At 42.9% G+C, this 22,841-nt stretch overlaps 1 protein-coding gene across 1 annotated transcript in view; it reads right to left on the bottom strand.

Moving 5' to 3' along the window:
* The window catches only part of TTC39B (tetratricopeptide repeat domain 39B), a 108,267-nt gene extending 86,472 nt beyond the window's left edge, over positions 1–21,795 (bottom strand). Inside the window, exon 1 of the mRNA XM_012769658.2 lies at positions 21,603–21,795. Within this exon, the coding sequence (XP_012625112.1) occupies positions 21,603–21,644 (42 nt within the window). The 5' untranslated portion in view covers positions 21,645–21,795. The remainder of the gene's footprint in view (positions 1–21,602) is intronic.
* Positions 21,796–22,841: the final 1,046 nt, after the last annotated feature.

Genomic DNA, 22,841 nt, shown 5'->3' on the forward strand with positions numbered 1-22,841 from the left:
TTCTGCCTCCCTGTGGCTGACATACGTCTACTACTGCAGGAGTTGGAAAACTACAGCCTGAGAGCCCAATTCCACCTGCTGCCCATTTTTATAAATCAAGTTCTATTGGGTCAAGGCACAACAATTTACATATTGTCTAAGGCTGCTTTCCTGTACTAATCACAGAGTTGAATAGTCGCAACTGAGACCACAAGGTCTTCAAAGCCGAAAATATTTACTATCTGTCCCTTTATAGAGAAACTTTGCCTATCTTTGCACAAATGGATAAAACGTCAAATTTCCTTCCCTACCCATTGGATGCTTTGAGGATAGAGTGAGAAAAAAAATATGAAAAATCTATAAAAAAGTGTAAAGGGTTGGCAAATATAAAAAATTATTTGTCAAAAAAAACCCCACTGCCTTCAAGCTTTAAATTCAAGGGAGAAATAATGCTAAGAACACGAAATGTAGAGTCCCACCATCAGTTCCATCACTTATCAATTATATGTGGCCTAGGCAAGTTACTTAGATTCTCCAAGATCTATATTCATCCTCTGTAAAACAGGAGTAACAATAGGACCAAACTCATGAGTTGAAAGAATTAAGTGGAATGTATGTAGGGTTTAGCAGATGCCTAGTCCACAGTAGTAGTACTTAATAATGTCAGCTTTCATTAAAATACGACTTTCATCATAATTACTGCAGGGAAAAGTCGTGTGTCCAAATATTGAACCACTCGTACACTACCTTCCTTCCCTCTCATGGTACCTTATCCTCATAGAGATTGCAGGTATTAGCAAAGCATAAATGCTGAAAACTGAAATTTGTTCTTTGGGGCAGTGTAAGAGAAAAGACTAGGAGTTTCACATATTCTGCAAAACAATAATAAAATAAATTTTCTTTTAATTTTTAAAAGTAGAGCAATAGAACATAATAAAGAACACAGACACAGATTCCTGTACACATAGGAATTTAATTTATTATTCAGTTAAGATTTTACACTGAAGAGAGAACAATGAATTATTTAATAAATGTTGCTGAGCATACTTGTTATCTATTGTGACAAAAATGAAATTAAACCCACATATAAATTTTCAGACAGATTAAAGAGATATATATATATATATAAAAACTAAAGATGAATGTATGTGTAATTTTTATAATATTAAAGCAGAGACAATCTTTCTAAGCAAAACACAAAAACCAAAGTCATAAAGATAAAAGACTATATAAAAATTTAAAACTTCCAAGACAAGCAACTGGCTAGGAGAAAATAATTAAGGTAACTTTAACAGGCAAAAAATTATTATTCAGAAGATAAAAAGAACTCTTACAAGTCAATAAGAAATAGACAACCAAAAAGAATAGATAAAAGGTATGAAGTGTACTCTTCACAGTACAAAGAAATCAGTAGCCAATAAATTTGGAATTGTGCACTTAAAAGTCATATTATTTTTGCCCCTATGACCTGGCAAAAATTTACAAGATTGATAATACCCACAGTTGGGAGAAATGCTGGGAAATGAGCATATTATGATGCTACAGTCTATTTGGAAGTCTACCTTGTCCAGGCACGGTAGCTTGTGCCTGTAATCCTAGCACTCTACCAGGCCAAGGTGGGAGGATCGCTTGAGGCCAGGAGTTCAAGACCAGCCTGGGAAATAGTGAGACTCCATCTCTACAAAAAATAGAAAAAATTAGCTGGGCATGATGGCACTTCCCTATAGTCTTAGGTACTTGGGAGGCTGAGGCAGAAGGATCACTTGAGCTCAGGAGTTTGAGGTTGCAGTGAGCTGTGATGATGCCACTGCATCCTAGCCTGGGAGACACAGCAAGATCCTTTCTCAAAAAAAAAAAAAAAAAAAGTCATGAATGTTGCAGTATCTATTAAAAATTTTAAACATATATACATTCTAATATAGAATTCTAGAAGTAGCACTGCTGAATTAAATTAAAATACTCATGTACCAAGATCCATCTATTATAGTACATACTATGTTGGGAAACAAGAAACTACTCAAATGATCTTCAGTAGGGAAGTAGTTAAAAAGAATTATGGTACAATTATATTAAATATTACCCAATTTTCTTTAGTCATTATTACATAAAGAATCAAGCAAACAATGAAAATATCTCTAAGATATATTAAGTAAAAACCTTAGTCCAGGTAAAGGTATATGACATAAGAGCCCATTTATATTAAGAAAAACCAGATTTGCACATATATATATACACACACACACACTATTTATATAAATGACTACAACTCTTACTTAATGCTGGTTTCTTCTGAGGAAAGGAAAGGACAAAACAGTAAAAATCATGTTTAGCATCTGAATGATTTAAATCTTTTACCACGAGAATGCTTTTAGGCATTACATTACTGTGTATGTAAAAAGGATAAACAATATTTTAAAAAGTTAAGGTATTACTTCAAGACAAGCAGATTCAACACACACAGAGAAAAATTTGTTCTATGACCAAGATCCCTTCACATCCTGTGTAAGTGAACAGCACTTTCAGTCTCTAGACAACCTTTTTTTTTAACTTTTATTTAGAAATAATTTCAAACTTGCAGAAGATCTGCCAGAATAAGGATCTACAAAGAACACCTGTGTGCCAGGTACCCAGATTCATCTATCACAAACATTCTGCCCCACCTCCTTTATAATCTGCTCCTCCCTCACCCTCGCCAGCTCCCTTTCCCTTCTTCCCTATCCATCAGTTTAGCTAAACAATACCTTTTTCCTCAGCCATTTGAGAGAAAATTTAAAATATTATTCCTTTACCTCTAAATACTTCACTGTGTATTTCCTAAAAATAAAGATATTCTCTTACACAGTCATCTACTTCCATAATTAAACTACTTTACACTACTTCTCGTATTCCAGTTTTGTCACCTGAACCCACAATGTCCTTCCCAGCATTTTTTCCCCTAAATACATGAATCAGTCGAAGCTCAGGTTTTGCATTTGGCTGTCTCATCTCTTTAGCCTCCTTTAATCTGGAACATTTTCACGGCCTTCCTTTATTTTTTATGACATGGACAGTTTTGGAGACACAGCCCTTTCTCTCTCTCTTTCTCTCTCTCTCTCTCTCTCTCTCTCTCTCTCTCTCTCTCTCTCTCTCATAGAAATTTTCTCATTGGGTGTAAAGTCAGAGAAAGAAAGAAAGAAATTTCCTCATTTAAAGTTTCTCTAGGCCAGGAGCAGTGGCTCATGCCTGTAATCCCAGCACTTTGGGAGGCTGAATCAGGAGGATCACTTGAGGCCAGGAGTTCGAGACCAGACTGTGCAATAGCGAGGCCCGGCACCTGTAGTCCCAGCTACTGGGGAGGCTGAGGCAGGAGGATTGCTTGAGCCCAGGAGTTGGGGTTGCAGTGCGCTATGATGATGCCACTGCACTCCAGCCTGGGCAATAGGCAAGATCCTGTCTCAAAAAAGTATTTTAAAAATTGAAAAATATGGCTGGGTGCAATGGCTCACACCTGTAATCCTAAACTTTAGGAGGCTGAGGTGGGAGAATTGCTTGAGTTCAGGAGTTCAAAACCCCATCTCTACAAAATATACAAAAATCAGCCAGGCATGGTGGCATATGCCTGTAGTCCCAGCTACTCAGGAGGCTGAGGTGAGAAGATCACTTGAGCCCAGGAATTTGAGGTTGCAGCAAGCTATGATCAGGCCACTGCACTCTAGTCAGGGTGACAAAGTGACTCTCAAAAACAAAAATTGAAAAATAAAGTCTCTTTAATGTTTCCTTGTGATTGGAGTCAGCTTAGCCTACTACAGAAGGGATATTTATATCCCAAGGCACACATGTTCATATGTCCCCACCTGTGATGTTAATTTTGGTCACCTGGGTCAAGGCATTGTCCTATTTCTCCACTGCATGGCCAACTATCTTCTTGAATTAATAAGGAGTCTGTGGTGAGGCAGTAGTGTAAGACAAGGTAAACATCATGCTTCTCACTCAAATGTGCCCCTAGATTTAGCACCTAGGGTGATGCCTGCCTAACTCAATCTTTATGATGACAGCTGAAAACTGAGTTTCCAACACCAACATTCCCTCCACTTCTACCAATTTGCCTCTGGCATTGTACTAAAGCAAAAGGCTTCTGTCTCCCCCATTCATCTACCTAGTTATTTATTTATCATTCATATGTGTGCAAGGATTCCTATTGTTTTCAGTGGTCTATAATACATGACTGTCCTTAAGTATCTTGGTGCTCAACTTGTCCCAAATTTGGCCTAGCTAACTTTTAAATTTCTCGGTTTATCCCCTCAGAAAATTCTAACACACAGACCTTGCTTACTGTCAGAATTTTGGCTTATCAAAGAATCTTATAAGGTTAAGGCACAGATAAATTTCAACAGTAAGACTCTATTATTTTTCCAATTCTCCTAATGAAAACTGAGGTACGTAGCCACTGACTTACATATTTGACACACCAATGTACACTCCAAAATGGACTTTTTTAAAATGGGGATATTAAATGATGTGCTGCTCTCTAAAGCTGAGTTTCCCTACTATTATAATTCTGATCTGTTCACTCATTGCTCTAAATGCTTAGAGGGGAAGGAACTTCAAGGGCCATCAGCATTTGTACGAGAATCATAATGCAGACCTCTAATACCAGACTCTTAAAATCATTTATTTTTAATTAAGAGAGAGAGAGAAGGAGAGAGAACTATCCATAGTGACAACTGGCAAAGAGTCACAGCCAATCTGAAAACAAAGAACTGACAACATTAAGAAAGCTGAGAAATAGCTAGAGACAACAGAACAGGTCAATCATAACAGAGTCTTGGAGATAAAGCAGAAATTTAAAGAACTTTGTAAAAATCACACACAGTAAGTAGCTCCTGAGAGCCTTACAGATTTGTGGCTGTTGAAGTGAATTGACTCTGGGCATGAATGAGGTTCCCTGTGCAAGATCTGGAGGACTGACGTCATTTTCCTGCCCCTTTCTGACATTTTCGGCTGTCCTGCAGCAGTGGGCAAACTGAGGTTGTTTCAAAAGCAGCGTCTCCAGCTTCCTGTGTATGCCAGACAGTGGCAACAAAAGCCTCCTCACTCGGGCTTCCCAGTCCCTGGATCATAGCTGCTGTGGAGTGCAGTAAACTCTAACCGTCGGCCAAAGAATACCAGCACCTCCCCTACGTGGATTAGTTCTAGCTCAACTGAGGGTCACTCCTGGAGCCTAAAACCAACCACTCCTTCAGCTCCTCCTCGCACCTAATTCTCTTAACTCTTCTTCCTTAATCTACCTAGAGCAGCAGTTTCTGTTTCCTACAACTGAAACTTGCCAAGAACAAGACAGATGACAGGGAAGAAAATAAACAAACAAGATCACAAGATTGTGATCATGGCTGAGAAGAGATAAACAGGATGCAGAGTAGAGAAAAGAAAAGGGAGGCTTTGAAGACGGGACCCAAGGAGAGGCTTACTCAGAACTTGACCTTCACAGTGAGGATGGGAAGTCGAGGAGCTGGTCAGGCTGAGTCAGCCAGGTTGGGAAGCAGCCACACCAGAGCACTAGGGTGGGGGAGAATTTGGCATGTTCAGGAAATCAGATGGAAGCTAGGCTGGCTACAGCAGAGGGAACAAGGGGGAGAAAGGCCACAGGCATGCTGGAGGAGGAAAGCCAGAGCCAGACCACGCAGGTCACAGAAGGAACACGGGTTTTCTTCTAAATGACAGGGAAAGCCACTAAAAAGTTTCAGCGAGGGGAGTAACATGTGATTAACATCTGAAAAATAGCACTTGGGCTGCAGAGTGGAGAGCAGATTGCAGAAGGCAGAGAGGAAACACGGAGACCGGCAGGACGCTCTCCCAGGAGCGCAGGCATGAGAAGAGGGTGGCGTGGACTGGGCAGGTGGTGATGGCAGTGGTGAAAGGGGGCCACGAGTCTACCTTGTGCAGGTAGTCTGGACAGGACTAGCTAATGGCAGAGATGTGGTGGCGGAGGAAAGGCAGGTAGAAGGGAGCAGAAAGGGAGAATCAAGGATGAGGCATGGAGAGGGTGTTGTCAGTTCAGCAATGCTGTTTTAAATTGCTCCTCAAAGCCATGTTTGCTCCTGAACATTGCGAAAGGATGATCTCCAACTGCCACAGTTGAAATGGAACACTCTGCGGTCTTTAACAAAGCGACGTCACATTTCTCATTTCCCTCAGCCTTTTTTTTTTTTTTTTTTTTTTTGAGACAGAGTCTCACTCTGTTGCCTGGGCTAGAGTGCCATGTCATCAGCCTAGCTCACAGCAACCTCAAACTCCTGGGCTCAAGCAATCCACCTGCCTCAGCCTCCCAAGTAGCTGGGACTACAGGCATGCGCCATCATGCCCCGCTAATTTTTTCTATACATTTTTAGTTGGCCAACTAATTTCTTTCTATTTTTAGTAGAGACAGGGTCTTGCTCTTGCTCAGGCTGGTTTCAAACTCCTGACCTTGAGTGATCCTCCCACCTCAGCCTCCCAGAGTGCTAGGATAACAGGCGTGAGCCACTGTGCCTGGACTTCCCTCAGTCTTAAATGCCAAAGCCTAATCTACTGCCCTGTGGTACCTGTCTCCCCAAGCTCCCAGACCTGGAGTCCCTCTTGGACTGGGCCCGTACACATCACAGAGGGGGCTCCTCTCATTTCAGTTAAAATGTAACCTCCACCATGAACTACAAAGGGAGGTAAAGAAAGGAAAACCCTTAGAAGAACAAATGATTCTTTCTAAGCTGGTTAGAAGCTTTACTTTTTAAATTTCAATATAATTAGCTATATGATTAGACTTACAGAGCTCCACACCTTAGTAAAGTCATCCCTATCATTTATGAAATCAAACTAGGTTTGCTTTATGTCAGACGCAAAGAATTTCAAGAACCTCATTATTTTTTATCAAAGTTATGAGGAATACCACATGTGCACCATATGCCATCATTACTAAATAAGCAAGTTGTTAGAAATGTGAACGCCTCAGGCTTCTAAAACCTTTTATTATTTGCTTTTACATTATAATCATCCTCTTTGTGAGTGTTCCCTATCTGCCCCAGGTAGAAAGTCGCACACATTGTATCATTTAGCCCCAGTGTGTGAATGAGGAGACTGTGGTTCTAAGTACCTTGCCCTTGGTGACCTAGCTTGAGCCAGTCCTCCAAAAGGACATTTACCATTGTTTGTATTTAAAAACAAAAACATGGTAAGATGACATCTTGTCCTGATGAAAAAAAGAAAAGGAAAAGGAAAATGATTTATGTATAAAACTAATTATAAAAACAAAAAATTATTAAAATAAAATAAATAAAAATAAAAACAAAACATTTCCTCCCAAAAGTGGATCTTAAAATTACTACCAGTAAATGAATATCTAATACTGAGGTTTCAATATGGTTAGCTGCAGTATTTAAAACAATCTTAATGTGATTCTTCCCTGCTCTGTAAAATTCTAGCTATATGAACATTCTTAGAAACAGCAAAATTTATACACAATTGCTAATTAAATTAATGGCTGCAAACAAGCACTTATAGTATGCCAGGCACTGAGTGCGGTATCACAGCTGCACACAGTAGGCATGAGGTGAGCATGAGAATCCCTGTTTGACGAGGAGACTGAGGCTCACAGAGCAGGTAAGGAAGTTGCTCAAGGTCGCATGGCCAGCAGCAGGTGGCAGAACTCCACCCACGTCTGCAAGCCCCTCCATGTTCTCTCCTCTCTCCTAAATGCCCTGCTGGAACAGGTACAACAAATCTGAAATTCAGGTGTGCAAGAAAAGAGGCTGATTTTGTTACATTCTTTGTCCTACCTGAGACTTTGGATATAATAACAATTCCTTTTATTCAACTGGTAATGGCTCAGAAGTGCAAATATTTGTGTATCCTCCCAGCATGAATCTAAACGTGTTGGATAAATAGTAGTTGCCCTAAAGACTGAACTAGAAAATCATCCATAGGAACTACACATACCTAGTCTGCTTTCTTGCAAATGGAACGAATTATCTAACGTGGGCAGGGGTAATTCATACAGCCCTCAGCCCTCTCTTCTGATGACAACGTCACACTATGAGAGCAAAGTCAACCACTGAACCCTACTAATGCGCCCTACTCTCCAGTTTTGTTTTCTGATGCCTAACACTTGTAACCTCATCATATATAATGCCTGCTCATTTTTATTTCTGCTTGGGAAATTTTGTTTTCTCCTGGTGATTTTTAATTTGTCAATTGTCTTACGTGTTCAAGGTGTACTGGGGTGAGAGGAAATGGGCATGACAAATCTTTACGGGTGAAAGAAATTTTCTTAAATTGGATTGTGGTGATGGCTACACAACTGTGTAAACTTACTAAAAATCATTGAACACCTAAAAGGAGCAAATTTTATGATACGTAAATCAATAAAGCTGGGTGGTTTTTGTTTGTTTTTATTTCAGAATATTAAGGGGGTACAAACGTTTTGGTTACATGTATTGCTTCTGTACAGTTTGAGTCAATGTTATAAGTGTGCCCATCACCCAGATAGTGTGCATTGTACCTGTTGGGTGTGAATTTACCCAACCTCTCCTCCACCCTCCCACCTGCCTGATTTTTGTTGAGTTTTACTTCCATATGTGCACATAAGTTTTGATCGATTAGTTCCATTTTAATAGTACATACACATGGTGTTTGTTTTTCCATTCTTGCAATACTTCAATTAGAAGAATGGGCTCCAGTTCCACCCAGGTTGTTATAAAAAGTATTAGTTCCCCCTTTTTTATGGCTGAGTAGTGCTCCATGGTATACATATACCACATTTTATTAATCCACTCATGTATTGATGGGCACTTGAGTTGATTCCACATCTTTGCGATTGTGAATTGTGCTAACATAAACATTCGAGTGCAAGTTGTCCTTTTTATAAAATGACTTTTTCTTCTTTGGGTAAATGCCCAATAGCAGGATTGCTGGATCAAATGGTAGGTCTACTTTGAGTTCTTTGAGGAATCTCCATATTGCTTTCCACAGAGGTTGTACTAGTTTACAGTCCCACCAAGGGTGTATAAGTGTTCCTTTCCACATCCATGCCAAGCTGGGTGTTTTTAAGTGTATTGAGATAATGCTAATGGATTACTCTAATGCTAATGGATTACTTGGAGGTAAATTCTCCCTCCGGATTGAAAGGATTTAAAAAAGCACTAAGAGGAGTTTCTTTGCTACTTTCTGCAGGGGAGCAGTGCTACCGTTTCCTGACAGAACACAGGAGCACCTATATCCCTTCCCTGTTGAATGCCATAGCATGTATGCCAAAGGGGAAACAGTTCTACAAGGCAGCCAGAAATGCTAAATACAATCATGTGCCACATAGCCATGGTTTGGTCAGTGCCAGACGCATATGATGGTGGTCCCACAAGATTACAGAGGAGCTGAAAAACTCCTATCACCTAGTGACATTGTTGTAGCCAATGTAAGGTCATAGTGCAAGACATCACTCATGTGGTTGTAGTGATGCTGGTATCAACAAACCTACTTTGCTGCCAGTCATATAAAAATATAGCACATATGATTATGTATAGCATATAATACTTTATAATGTTAATAAATGCCTATGTTACTGGTTTATGTATTTACTATACTATACTTTTTATTAGTTTAGAGTATATTTCTTCTACTTATAAAAAAAAAAAAAGTTAACTGTAAAACAGCCTCCAGTAGGTCCCCCGGGAGGTACTGCAGAAGAAGGCATTGTTGTTATAGGAGACAGCAGCTCCGCGCGTGTTACTGCCTCCAAAGTGTGGAGGTGGAAGACAGTGATATTGATGATCCTGACCCTGTGTAGGCCTAAGCTAATGTGTGTGTTAGTGTCTTAGTTTTTAACAAAAAAATTTAAAAAGTGAAAAAATGTGGCAGAGCAAGATCCTGTCTCAAAAGTAAAAAATAAAAAAATTCCAAAATAGAAAATAGCATGAATAAGGATACAAAGAAAACATTTTTTGTACAGCTGTACAACGTGTTTGTGTTTTAGGCTGTGTTATTATACAATGGTCAAAAAGTTTTTAAAAATTAAAAAGTTTATTTGATTCGTCAAATGGAAAAATAAAAAAAGAAAAAAGATTAAAAAAAAAATTAAAAAGTTTATAAAGTAAAAAAGCTACAGTAAGTTAAGGTTGAAGAAAGAAAAAAAAATTTTATAAATTTAGTATAGCCTAAATATATAGTCTATAAAGTCTACAGTCGTGTATAGTAATTGTATTAGTAATACCCTAGACCTTTATACTCACTCATTGACTTACCTAAAACAACTTTCAGTCCTGCAAGCTCTATTCATGATAAATACCCTATACAGTAGTACCATATTTTATCTTTTATAACATATTTTTACTGCACCTTTTCTAGGTTTAGATATATTTAGACACACAAATACTTATAAGTATGTTATGACTGCCTACAGTATGAAGTACAGTAACATGCTGTAGAGGTTTGCAGGCTGAGAGCAAACACAATATAGCCCAGGTGTGTAGTAGGCTATACCACCTAGGTTGTGTAAGGACACTCTATGATGTCTGCACAATGACAAAATTGCCCAGTGACTCATTTCTCAGAGAACATATACACGTTTAATGATGCATGACTGTAGTTACTGAGCATGTGGCAGGAAGGAAGACTGTAGTATCTGGAACGGCTAGAAGAGGAGTGGTACCTAAGGGAGGTCTGAAATGTTTAAAAAAAAAAAAGAAGAAGAAGAATTGGCCAGGTGAGGAAACAGCAAAAGAAAAAGCTGTGAAGTAAGAAAGGAAGACCTTTTGGGAAAGGAGGCATGAGAAGAGGAACTACAAGCACACCAGAATGGCTGATGTTAAAGGTCTGCGTTAGGGACGCAAGAGTGTAGGACCCACCACAGCCCTACTGAGGAAGAATCGCTGGTGGCAGGACGCAGGGATATGCATCTTCACAAGCCGCCTGCTCCCCAGCCATGTGATTTTTATGAGAACCACTGAACAAGATCCTAAGTAAAGTCTTTTATGCCATGCTAAAGTCTTTGCATCTTACCTCAAAGGCAATGAGAAGCTGTGGACAGACTTTTAAATGCAAGGTGAGAATGGACTTGCACTTAAGAGCAGTGGGAGCCGGCACATTGCTTTGCGGCAGAGCAAGAATCCTAGAGTCCCTCCAGGCCCCAAGAGTGCTCCCAACTGCCACCTCCCATTATCTTTTAACTTCTTATACTCAGTAACTGAGCAAAAACATACCTTTCACAGGCCATAGTCTCCTATTAACATCTAGGTGCTACATGAAAACCCTGCAAGAACTTCATGATATTCACGATGGAAAGAAGGGACAATACAACTAAAATGTTTGGAGAAACCAGAGGTTACAACACCATTTATGTGTCAGTCAGCAAATGTCGTTTTCAAAATATCATTGACATTGTCACCTCCCTCACTGATAAATATTAACAGCATTTGGTTTTAGAGGGAGCTAGAACAGATGGCCCTTTGAGCCTTGTTAACTACTCTGTTTTGTGTTAAGTGGTTTCTCTTCTCCCTTCAGGAAAGGAAGACTGTAAACTTGCAGAATTTACCCAGCTGGAATCCTGGGTATTAGCCTGAGAGGTAACTGTGTTTATCCTACAGGAACCCACCGTGGAGGATTGTTGTGCAGGACCTTGGAAGGGCCAACCTTTATACAATACCAGATCCTTATAGTGTTGGTAAAACAACGTCAAGTGGCCACAGAGTGTAGTCTTAACAAAAATAATGCTGAGAGCCAAGGTTTGAGCCCATTTGCTAAGCGCTGCATTGACCTTTAATCCCCATAATAACCCATAAAGTAGGTTCTACCAGTCCCATTTTTCTGATACAGAAACTGAAGCTTAGCGAGATTAGCTAATTTATGCCAGGCCATACATGGAGAGGCAGGGATCCAAAACCACATCTATCTGACTTCAAAACTGGCACCACACCACTTCAGGGGATGTGTCAGATCAACTTCTATTTTTCCCAGTTTTTGATGTCTATATGAGTATGAAGGAAATAAGCAAATTTAATTCATAAAGCTTACAGCACATTAAGAACAAACTCACATATACCCCTAGAAATCACCTAGCAGGTATCAGCAAACTTTTTCCATAAAGGACCTGTAAATATTTAGGCTGTGGAAGCTATACAGTGTGTTTCCCAACTACTCAACTGTACATTGCAGTGGGAAAGCGGCCATAAGTATTATAGCACCTGAACAAATGGGCATGGTTGTGTTCCAATAAAACTTTATTTACAAAACTAGGCAGTAGGGTGCAAGCTGCATTTGGCTTTCTGGTGAAGTTTGTGTCCCCCTGACCTAGTGGAAAGGGCACTGAATTTGGAGTCAGGGCACCTAACCTCTAATCCTTCTGTGCCTAAGCTAGCTGAGTGACCTTGGGCCAATCATTTCCCTCCTGTTTCTAACTGCAGCGTTTTCTTCTCAATTAACCGCAAACATAAGGTAAAAATATATTTTAACACACCAAAAGGTTAGCTATGAATTCTTCATCAAATTCATAAATAACATAAACAATGGTAACAATACCTTAAAGTAAAAGCATAAGGGCAAAGAGAACTAGCATTTTAGGAATACTTCTATGTGCCAGGTGCTTTGAAAGTACAATGTGATTTCATCCTTCATAAATGAGGTGCGTAGGAAAAGTTAAATAACATGCCTAAGGCCTGATAGCAACAGGAAGCCAGGATCTGAATACAAGCTAGCTGCTCCCTCAGAAGCTCAACACTGCCCTGCACAGGGGTGGCTGGTCTTGGTCAAAGACCACTTGATCAATGAGCCTGCAGAGATGATGACATATGAGGATTTCTGGAGTCAGGCCTCACTTCCCTCTCTGTCCTCATTTGTCCTGTCTGCCTCCTCTCAAAAAGATCATACCCCATTTGACCTGAAAAACAATGTGGAAATCTGAGATTTGTTTCCTTCAGTTCTGAGTGGAAGGACTATGACTCATACATTGAAAAAAAAAAACAGGAGCCTCAGAACTCCAAGACAAAGTGGTCTGAGAAAGAAGGGAGGAAAGGAGGACCAAACACACCCGCAAAGACACCATGTGTGGTCCTGCTGGCCACACCAGGATATTGGGTCAGGCTGGCTCTGTATCTCAGAACTCAGCCGAGGACGAGTCTATGTAATGAGACATAAGCCTGTGGAATTGCTCAAACGTGTCTGACCTTGTCTGTCTCCTTAAACACTGCGTCTCAGCTTAGAGTCATCAGTTTAAAACTGCACTTTAGAAATGGGGTCGGGAAAGGGAAACCGAAACCAAAGAAATGGGATCATTGTCGCCTCCTTTATCACAAAAAGAAAGGGGGAAAAAAGAGAAGAAAAGGAAAAATATTCCCCAAATACAGAAGAGTACATGCACTGTCAAAACAAAGGAAAACAAACAAATAAAAAAATAAAAAAAAAATCAAAGCCAAACTCCTCAGCCAAGCATACAAGGCCTATCAAAATCTGGCTGGGACACACCCACTGCAGCTCCCCTGCCTTCATCACTTAACTCTTGCAGGCCCTCTGCTCAGGCCACAGGGCCTCCAGCCCACTAACCGAGGCCTGGGCGTGTTACCCTGCTACTTCCTCAGCCTCAGAGAACGAAGCTGATCTCCCTCACTGCCTGCTGAAATTCCACCCCTCCAAACCCAGATCAAGTGTCACCTTCTACCTGACAGATGTCAAAGCTGAAAGGAACTTTACAGACAGATCTTTAACTTCATGCTGCCTGTGAGGAAACCAAGTCCCAAAAGGGTTAAGGGACTTGCTCTAAGTCACACAGCTGTTCTGGAAACCAAGTCAGCTGACTCCCACGCAGGTGGGGTGGGCAGGGTAAAAGTCCCCACTGACTGCTCTGTAAGAGCCCTCTTCTCCTCTGGGAGCACAAGGCCACTTGAACTCTCTCTAAACTCTCTGCTACATTCCAGGTTAGAGTTGGTTGTTTGTACCCACATTCCTGACTGTCCGCTCCACAGGGGCCCAAAGCATATCTTACTCCTAGTCTTATCCTCATACACAGCTACCCTTGCATATAGTGGGCCTTCAGAGGGCTACAACTGTCATTCAATAAACAAAACACTAGAAAATCACCTGCCTCCAATCAGCTTTCATGCCCTGCCAGAGAGCCACCTAAAGTGCTGGTCTCTCCACACCACTCCTTGGCTGAAAACCTTAAGTGCACACCATGATCCGGACAATCTAGCATGAAAGACCCTGAATGGCTCTTCCTGCCTCTGATGCTTAACTTTAAGTCACCTTTACTGGATTAGGGATACCCAGACAGCTGGTAAAGCATTACTCTGTGTATTTCAAGTGTGTCTGTGAGGGTGTTTTCAGAAGAGACTGGCATGCGAATCAGTGGACTGAGCAAGGAAGACTCCCTCTGGGTGGACACCATCAAACTGCCTGAGAGCCCAGATAGAACAGAAAGGCAGAAGAAAGTGAATTTGTATTCTCTCTCTCTCTCTCTCACTCTCTCGCCATCTTGCTTTCTGTCTCCCCTCCTCCCTTTCTGGAGCTGGGAAACCCTTTCTGTGCCCATGAACATCAGAACTCCAGGTCTCCAGCCTCTGGACTCCAGAACTTGCACCAGCAGGCCCCCACCAGGTTCTCAGGTTTTTGGCCTCAAACTGAGAATTACACCATTGGTTTCCCTGGTTCTGAAGACTTTGGACTTGGACTGAGCCACACTACTAGCTTCTCTGTTCTCCAGCTTGCAAATGGCACATGGTGGGACTTCTCAGCCTCCATAATCATGTGAACCTATTTCCCTAATAAACCCCCTCTCATCTACCCATCTCTATATTTATGTATCTTACTGGTTCTGTTTCTCTGGAGAACCCTGACTACTACACTACCCCTCCAGCCTCGTGTCCTGCCACCCAGAGCACCATAGGTTCTCCCTCACCTCCATACCCCATTCTGCTATTCTCTCTCCCTGCAACACAAGTCAAGAGCTCTCCTTGTCCCTGAATCACTTCTACATGGCTAAACCCTACAAGAATCAGAATTTCTAAGAAATGGCCTCCTCCAGGAAGCCACTCCTGACTACCCTTCCCCCCGGGGGAGGTGCCCTCCCTCCTCTGTGGTTCTCAGAGCACAGCTGCCCCTCCCTTCACTGGACCAGAACCCAGGGCAGGAGCTGTGCTGGCCTCTCCAGTGCACAATACTCAACACTTCAGGTCAGACTGAATCATTCCCACTTACTAGCTACCTTTAGATCCAACAAATATATACAACATGTCATTTCACTGGAATATTTCAAAATGTGTAGACCTTATCTATATGTCAGCATGATATCAGCAATACCAACAGGACGTGTCCACAGATCACAGGAAAAAAGCATTTATTGCACACCCGCAACCTTTAAATAAACAACTTAACATGCAAGATGGCATTAGGAACTGCCAGGACTTCCACACCTCAGGAGTCCCTTAAGAGAGGTGTGATGACCCTACCAATGCAGCCGGCTGGCCATGGTGGCTCTGCGTGGTAAGAGATGCGGTACATGAGGAGGAAGCACTAAGCACAGGGGTAGAAGAGGAGAGTTCTGACATAGTCAGTGCCTGGTGGCAGGCTTGAAAAAGGAAATTCCCTCCCCAGGAAGCCTTAAAAGCACCCATGGTATACTCACCAGCAAATCGGTATTAACTGAGCAGCACCTAAGTGGACACATAGGTACTACAGTAATAGGGTATTGGGCAGGTGGGAGGGGGAGGGGGGCGGGTATATACATACATAGTGAGTGAGATGTGCACCATCTGGGGGATGGTCATGCTGAAGACTCAGACTTCTGGGGGGAAGGGGGAAATGGGCATTTATTGAAACCTTAAAATCTGTATCCCCATAATATGCCGAAATAAAAAAAAAGAAAAAAGATAGATAGATGATAGACAGATATAGATAGAAAAATGGAGATTAAAATGTGTTTTTCAAAAAATTAAAGGTAACTAATTATAAAATTAAAAAAAAAAAAAAAGCACCCATGGGAGTCCCTGGGTACTCATCTTTGGGAAATGTACACAAAGTAACTTCAGGAGACTCCGCCTGAGATGACCAGTGGGGTCTGGAGGCTGTCAACAGATGGTTAGATGGAAACCCTGAGCCTCACAGAATGCGCAGTGTCAGATTCGCACTGTGGATAATTAGTAACAGCACCCTGGCAGGCAACTGAGATAAGAAAACAAACAGCTAACATAGGGAAGAACTGACACCTGCCCACAGAAGCATGCCTGTGTTACCAGACTTGAAAGGAAGGAAGGGGTTTATCCAGGTACAGGGCAGGAGAATAGAAACTGAGGGAAAGTTTCCCTGAGAAAGAAGCATTCAAAGAACAGATGGGATTCTGAGAGATTCAAAATCGAACACTTTGGGGAAATTGCCTGTTTGTTAACCTGAGCTGGAGTTGGGACTGATGATAAAAGGGTGCTGTTTCCTGCCACTAACCTGCATTGCCAATTTACAAAGGTCCTTTCTTCATATTTTCCAAATGCATTCTGTCATGAACAAATGGCACATGCTCCTCAGTAAGAACATTTGCAGTGAGCCACAGGGTTATTTATTCTGCTTGTCGTCCTTCCCCATCCTCTGCACCCTGAAAGGGGATGGGATTGAACCCTGCTCCTTCTCCTCCACAGGTGAAAGCACCCCACACAGCCACACAAGGAACCCAGAATTATCACTGAACAACTAACTCCTCCCTATCTCCCTCCAGGCATCACTGACCCTCAAACTGGGGCACAAGCCACCAAGCCAAGTCCTCCTTCATGTTCTCACCGAGCAGTCCCTCAAATCTGGCCTCTTCTCTACAAACCCACAGCCTCTGCTCCACTTCAGTCCTCATCGCCTCCCACACTAACTGTTGCAACAGCCTCCTGCCCTTCCTGCTGCCACCTCCACAACCTGGCTGCATCCCCTTCACCAGATTAATCCTCCTAAAACAATCTTATCACACTTGCCTAGTTAAAAAACCTTCCAGATTCCCATTGTTTAAGAGATATAATCCAAACTCTTTTGCTTGACATTCCAGACAAGGCATCACGTGATCCAAGCCATGCTTTTGGATCTCAGCCCTCAGCAGGTCCCCTTCCCATTGTGCCAAACATGCTGCTCTCATTCCAACTTCCTCCAAGGCCTGCACCTTATCCCACTAGCTCTGCCCAACACAAGCGTGCTTACCCTTCGAAACCCAGTTCAAACACCATCTCTCCTTTCAGGCCTCTGCCAGCCCCTGTTAGGGAGGTCAACCATCCCTGACTGCACCTGTTGCCCTAGGGTAACTACTAAAAGCACCCCATTTACTCTCATGGGGTGATAAATCACACCACTTTGGATGCTTTGGATGATAAGCCACACTGCCTTTCTACCCAAAACCTACCCTGACACAAAAATATAACTAGTTACCTGTGTAACTGTTTTACTAGACTGTGTATTCCGCCAGGGTAACAACTGTCTTGTTTTCGTGTGTGTATCCACCATCTAAAGACTGTTGACACTGGAGTGGTGTTCAATGAGCACTGGTGGAATGAAAGAATGACTGTGATTCTAGGAAAATTGTGGTAACCAATTTTATCTAAACTTCCAAGGGGAAATTTTCTAAATCAGAACCAGATCTAAAAAGTCCTGGGCCAAAAAGCAGGCCATGAAAGCATCTGTCACATAAACCATTTCTTTCCCTAACTCAGTATGTCTCAACTTTTTTTCATTATCACCCCCTTAGGGAGCCTAAGTATAAAGCTTACTATTTTTATTCAATAATAGGTTCAGAATGATGCAATAAAAATTTTAAGTTAAAAGTAAAATTTAAAAATTTAAGGCTATTAACATTTAATCTTATAATTGTATTGACTAAGTATTTTAATGTTTATATTTTAAATATTTAAAATTTAAATATTTTCTATTAATTTAAATATTAAATACTTAAAATATTTATAATATAAAATATAATGCATCAAATTGTATATGTAAATTATCAATTTCTATAACTATATAATAGCAGTAACCAAATTTTTGAAAAACATTCAAAACTTATTTTTCCAGCAAAAGACAACTGAAAAAATTATTTTCATAAAAGTTATTTTTAATGAAGCTTTCGTTTCATATGAGAAAACAATTTTCAACTTAACTAGCTGCAAGATATTCATTCATATATTGTCAATATTTTCCTTTTCACCACTTGACATAATTATCAGCAGGTTAACTCACTTTAATACAATTAAATAATAAAATATAAACTATTCTCATTTAATTCTCAAATCCCAAGTCATACACACAAAAACACAGAGGGCCGAATGTAAGTAACATCCACAGGGCAGCCCATAAGTATGTGGAGGTCACCAATCAAGATACAACTTCAAGATCAAGCAACTGATAAGAGAGAAAGTCCTCCAATCATATTTGCCATAAATTGTTGTATTGGCCTTGTATATATTCTGTACATCTTCTATGAACTCAATGTCAACGTTGCTCATGCAATACCCAAGAAAACCCAACAAGAGAAATTTCAATGTTAAGAAATAAGATTTTGTCAATTGAGCTTCAGGAGCCACAAACCATTACAATATTTAAGATGCTTTTCCCCCCCAAGAACCAATTTTTGCCTCCACTGAGGATACAAGTCCTAACATCTGTACTCCCACATTTATTGTCCTAGCACCTTTAAAAAAAAATCAGTTTACCCAAGAAAACATCCATCCTATAGCTACCATGAGAGTTTCTCTACCACTATCACTCCTTGGGTATTTTGAAAGAAAAAGGATTCCCATATTATTGGTTCTTCTCTGAAAACTAGACCTCCTTTTTCCCCCTACATAAGCACAGACCTTTAGAGCTAGAAGTATACTTAGGACTCAATCCAGCCACTCCTTCAGATGAGGAAACTGAAAGGGCCTTCAGAGGCTAAGAGACTTGCTCAATCAAGCTCACTAGTCATGGACAGAACCTAGTCTGTCTTGTTCACTATTGTATCACCAGGCTAGCACAGGGCTTGTCGCCTAAGATAGGCAGATGTTTGCACAAACAAATGATGAATGACTATGGGGCAAAGAGAGCTGAGAGACAGGTTTCCTAATTCCCAGCCTAGTACTTTTCCAAGTATACCTACCCCTCCGTCCCTATTTACTTCCCAAGACTATCAAATAATAACTACAAATACTATCAATATCAAATGTGGCTACAAAGACTACTAGACTCTCTCTTAAATGTATGAAAATCTTCCTAGCTGAAATATGCTATTTACACATCCAGTAAAATGAAGAACAAAGTTCTTATTAACTCATGAGTAAGGTTCTTCAATCCATTTACAGAAAGTTAGGGACTTTCTACAAACAAATTCAAGGTACCCAGTCTACAATACACTACTTCTTATTTGCTTACCCTCACTTGAGCTCTTTTCTAGAGTTCTTGTAGACATGTCATATCTCCCTACCCAGACAGAGAACCCTAGAAGGCTAAAAGTGTATCTTCTAAGGCACCTACCAAGTTTGAGCACAGGGCAAATGCTCAATAAATGCTTGCTAAATATATATCAATGGAAATGGTATACCATGAAGGACAAAAGTGAATTTGGCATGAACAAAGAATTCTGCTTGTACTTTGCTTATCAACTAGGACTGGTACAGTACCTAGCATGTAATAGAAGCCTAATAGTTATTGAATGAAAAAAAATAAAGGATATAGCAAAAACTGAGAAGTTTTTAAGCAGCATCTTTTCTGCAGTCATTCATTCATTCGACAAATATATACTTACCAAGGATCTGTGTGCCAGGCTCTCTTCTGCTCTAAAACCTAACTTCCCACAGAGCTAGAGCCTTCCTCATCAGATAAAGCATCTCAATACTTTGGTTCAACTTATAGACAATGGGCATAGCCTGGGTGACAGTATGCCTAAGTGTGTCTGCAACAGTCCCAGTTTACGCCTATTGTTCCAGTGTTAATTATTAATATACCAGCCCCTCAACAATCTCCCGGTCTAGGCAATCTTATAGCTCTAGGCATAGCAATTTTTTTCTGACAAGCAGACCAGGATTTAAATATTTCACTCTACAGTCTCATTTCCTCATTTATAATATGACTAAGCTAAATGGTTTTACATAGGGAAGTTGTTGGGACAAGCTGGGGATATGACATGGAAACCATACTGTAGAGAGCCTTGTCATGCCTCGAACATGACTATTTAACATACAAAAGGACCCATAAAAACTTTTGAGGAAGGAAGTGAATGTATGGTCAAAGTACCAGGAAAGCATTACTACTTTGATTACAGAGAACTAGGACAGGAAGAACATGAAGGAAAACTGCCGGCTCCAGGTCATACCAAAAAGATAGCTTAAAGCTATAAATAAAGGTTGTCACAGATGAAAAAAGCTACAGATCTGCTATTTCATCATTTGCCTTTATGTGCAGTTTAAAAGTTTCAACAATAAATAGATGCAGCTAAACAAACTGTAGCTCACTGATCTGTGGTCTTGGGGCAGCCCTTAATGCAAGGGATAGGCTGTCAGAAAAGGTTCTGGACAGCCCGGCCTCTTGTCTGCCAGTCATGTAAAGGAGCTGTAGTTCAGTTTTTATTTTAAGGCCCACATTTAAAGCATATTATTCGCTGTCAAGAGTTTCCTAGCATTAGCAAAGAGATGGGCAGGAATTGTAACCGCCTCCTCCAGATCATCCACTTATTGCATCATTTGAAACCAAAGCCTTCTAAAGACAGCGGCTAGTAAAATACAAGTCAGGTAAAATGGCAGCAGCAGCAGCAGCAGCAGCAGCAGCAGCTGTGGGCGCTGCTACAGCCGCCGGAGCCGCCTCTCCTTCAAGCGCAAGGGAGCGCGCTCTCTCCGGAGCCGCCAAGTGCTGAAAGGAGCAGTCAATAAATCAACAGGTCTAGCGCGCCCGCCCCGAGGTGCTCAGACCCAGGCGCGCGGAAGGAAGTAGCTAATTATTTAAATACAGTTGAGACCACGGGAGGTCGGAGTTGCAGCTCAAAGCTCCTTCCCTCCGTCAACTACCGACACTGGGGACCAGCTTGGGAAATGCCCGGGCCGGCGCGGGGGAGGGAGAAGCCCCACAGCCCGGGCGGCCGCTCTGCCCGCCAGCCCTCCCGCCTCTCAGCAGTCCGGCCCCGCCCCGCCCCGCCGTCCGGGAAGGTACCCCTCGACTCTTCCTCCCTCCGGCTGTCCCCCTCTCTTCATAGACCGTGAACCTGTTGGTTCTGCCACCAGGAAACTTCCATAGATGGTGAGATTCCCATATCGGGAGGCGATTCCACAAAACCCCGCAGGGCCAGTGTCGGGACTTCAGGGGCAGACCTCGCAAAGCCCAGGAGCCCCTGGAGAGGCTCCGAACAGCTCGAAGCCGCGGTCGTCCGCTCCCGCTCGCTCGCACCCGCCGGACGCGGGGTCCCCCAAGCCCACGGCCCCGCGGGGCCGGCGCCCCGAGCCGTGCCAGCCCCTCCGCTCGGCGCGCCGCAGGGCCCCTGCTTGCTCCAGCCCGGACAGACCCGCCAAGGCCGGGTGCCCCCACCCGTAGCCAGTCCCAGGCAGGGGACCAAGGGGGCGGGACCTCGGCCGCCCCAGCCGGGCTCCCTCATCGCACCCGGACTCCAGTCCCCGGCCCCAGGGGACGTGCCCGCACGCCCCATCAGAGAGTACCTCGTCGGCTTCCAGCTCCGCTCGGCTGCCCACGAGCGCCATATTCCTCCTCCGGCTGCTGCCGCCCAGAAACCGAGCAGGGCACTCCGGAGCGGCTCGGTTTCCTCCGCTGCGGGCTCAGCCCAGCGCTAGTGAGGGAGGAAGAAGTCGGCCCGGCGTTCCCGCCGGTCCCGGGCGGGGCGCGAGCGCAGCTCGGCGAGCGCTTTCCCCGCCCCCCGCGCAGGCGGGCCCCCGAGCATCCATTTCCCAAGCGGACGCCGGGCGCCCCGCCCCGCCGCTGGCCCCGCCCGTTGCCCCGCCCATCTGGGCTTGCCCCGCCCCCCACGCGGCTCGGTCGGGAGCAACCAACCAGGTTCCCGAAAGGCGCCTCCGCCCCCAGCCGGCGACCCCCCACCCACGCAGGCGGAGTCACCTTGCAGAGGGAGTCTTGGCGGGAGTGGGACTGGCCCGCCCTCTGGGGAGGTTCCCCGAGCGAGGTTACCTGCGGCCGGTGCCCTGCCGAGGCTGAAGCGCGCCTAGAACCCGGAGAGCGCGGAGTGGACGAGGCCAAGGTCAAAGCTGCGCTCCCCGTGGAGCTTGGAAGCATCCACCTGGTCCTTGGTCCGGGGCCGGTCCATTTCCCTCGCCAGGTGGGAAGCGCTTCTCGCAGATGGTGTGCCCAGAGGGCAGCCTGCGGTCATGGTAACCGAGAGTCCTCTGACGCGCCACCTGCCCAGACAGTAGGTTGAGAGCACCGTCTCCAGATAGAGGGACTCTGTGTTTACTTATGTTATATTTATAAATAGAAAAACCACAGGACAGAGATTTATACAACTTAGAGCTTCACCTCCTCGACCCCGTCCTTTTTGTCCTCCCTGTAGCATCCTGCACTGACCCCTTTTGTAGATCCAAACATATGTGTATAATTCGTGCTCGAACTATAAACTCCATGAGGTTAGGATGGTGTCTGTCCGCTTCAAGGTTGTATCAGCAGCACCTAGAACAGTGCCTTGCACATAGCACGTGCTCAACAAATATTTGCTGGCTGAGTTTAGAAATTGAATCTTCCTTCTGACATGTAAAATAATTGAACTACTTAACTGGAAAATTAAAAGCTACATTTTTAAGAATTTGGGGGGGAGGTCAGCTTTATTTTGCATACAAAAAAATTCACCAAGTGTGTAAATTCAATGACAAGTGTTTACAAAATACTGTCCTAATCATAACATAGAACATTCCAAAAAGTTCCCTGTGACCCTT

This window comes from Microcebus murinus, chromosome 12, assembly GCF_040939455.1.
Source record: "Microcebus murinus isolate Inina chromosome 12, M.murinus_Inina_mat1.0, whole genome shotgun sequence".
Lineage (NCBI taxonomy): Eukaryota > Metazoa > Chordata > Mammalia > Primates > Cheirogaleidae > Microcebus > Microcebus murinus.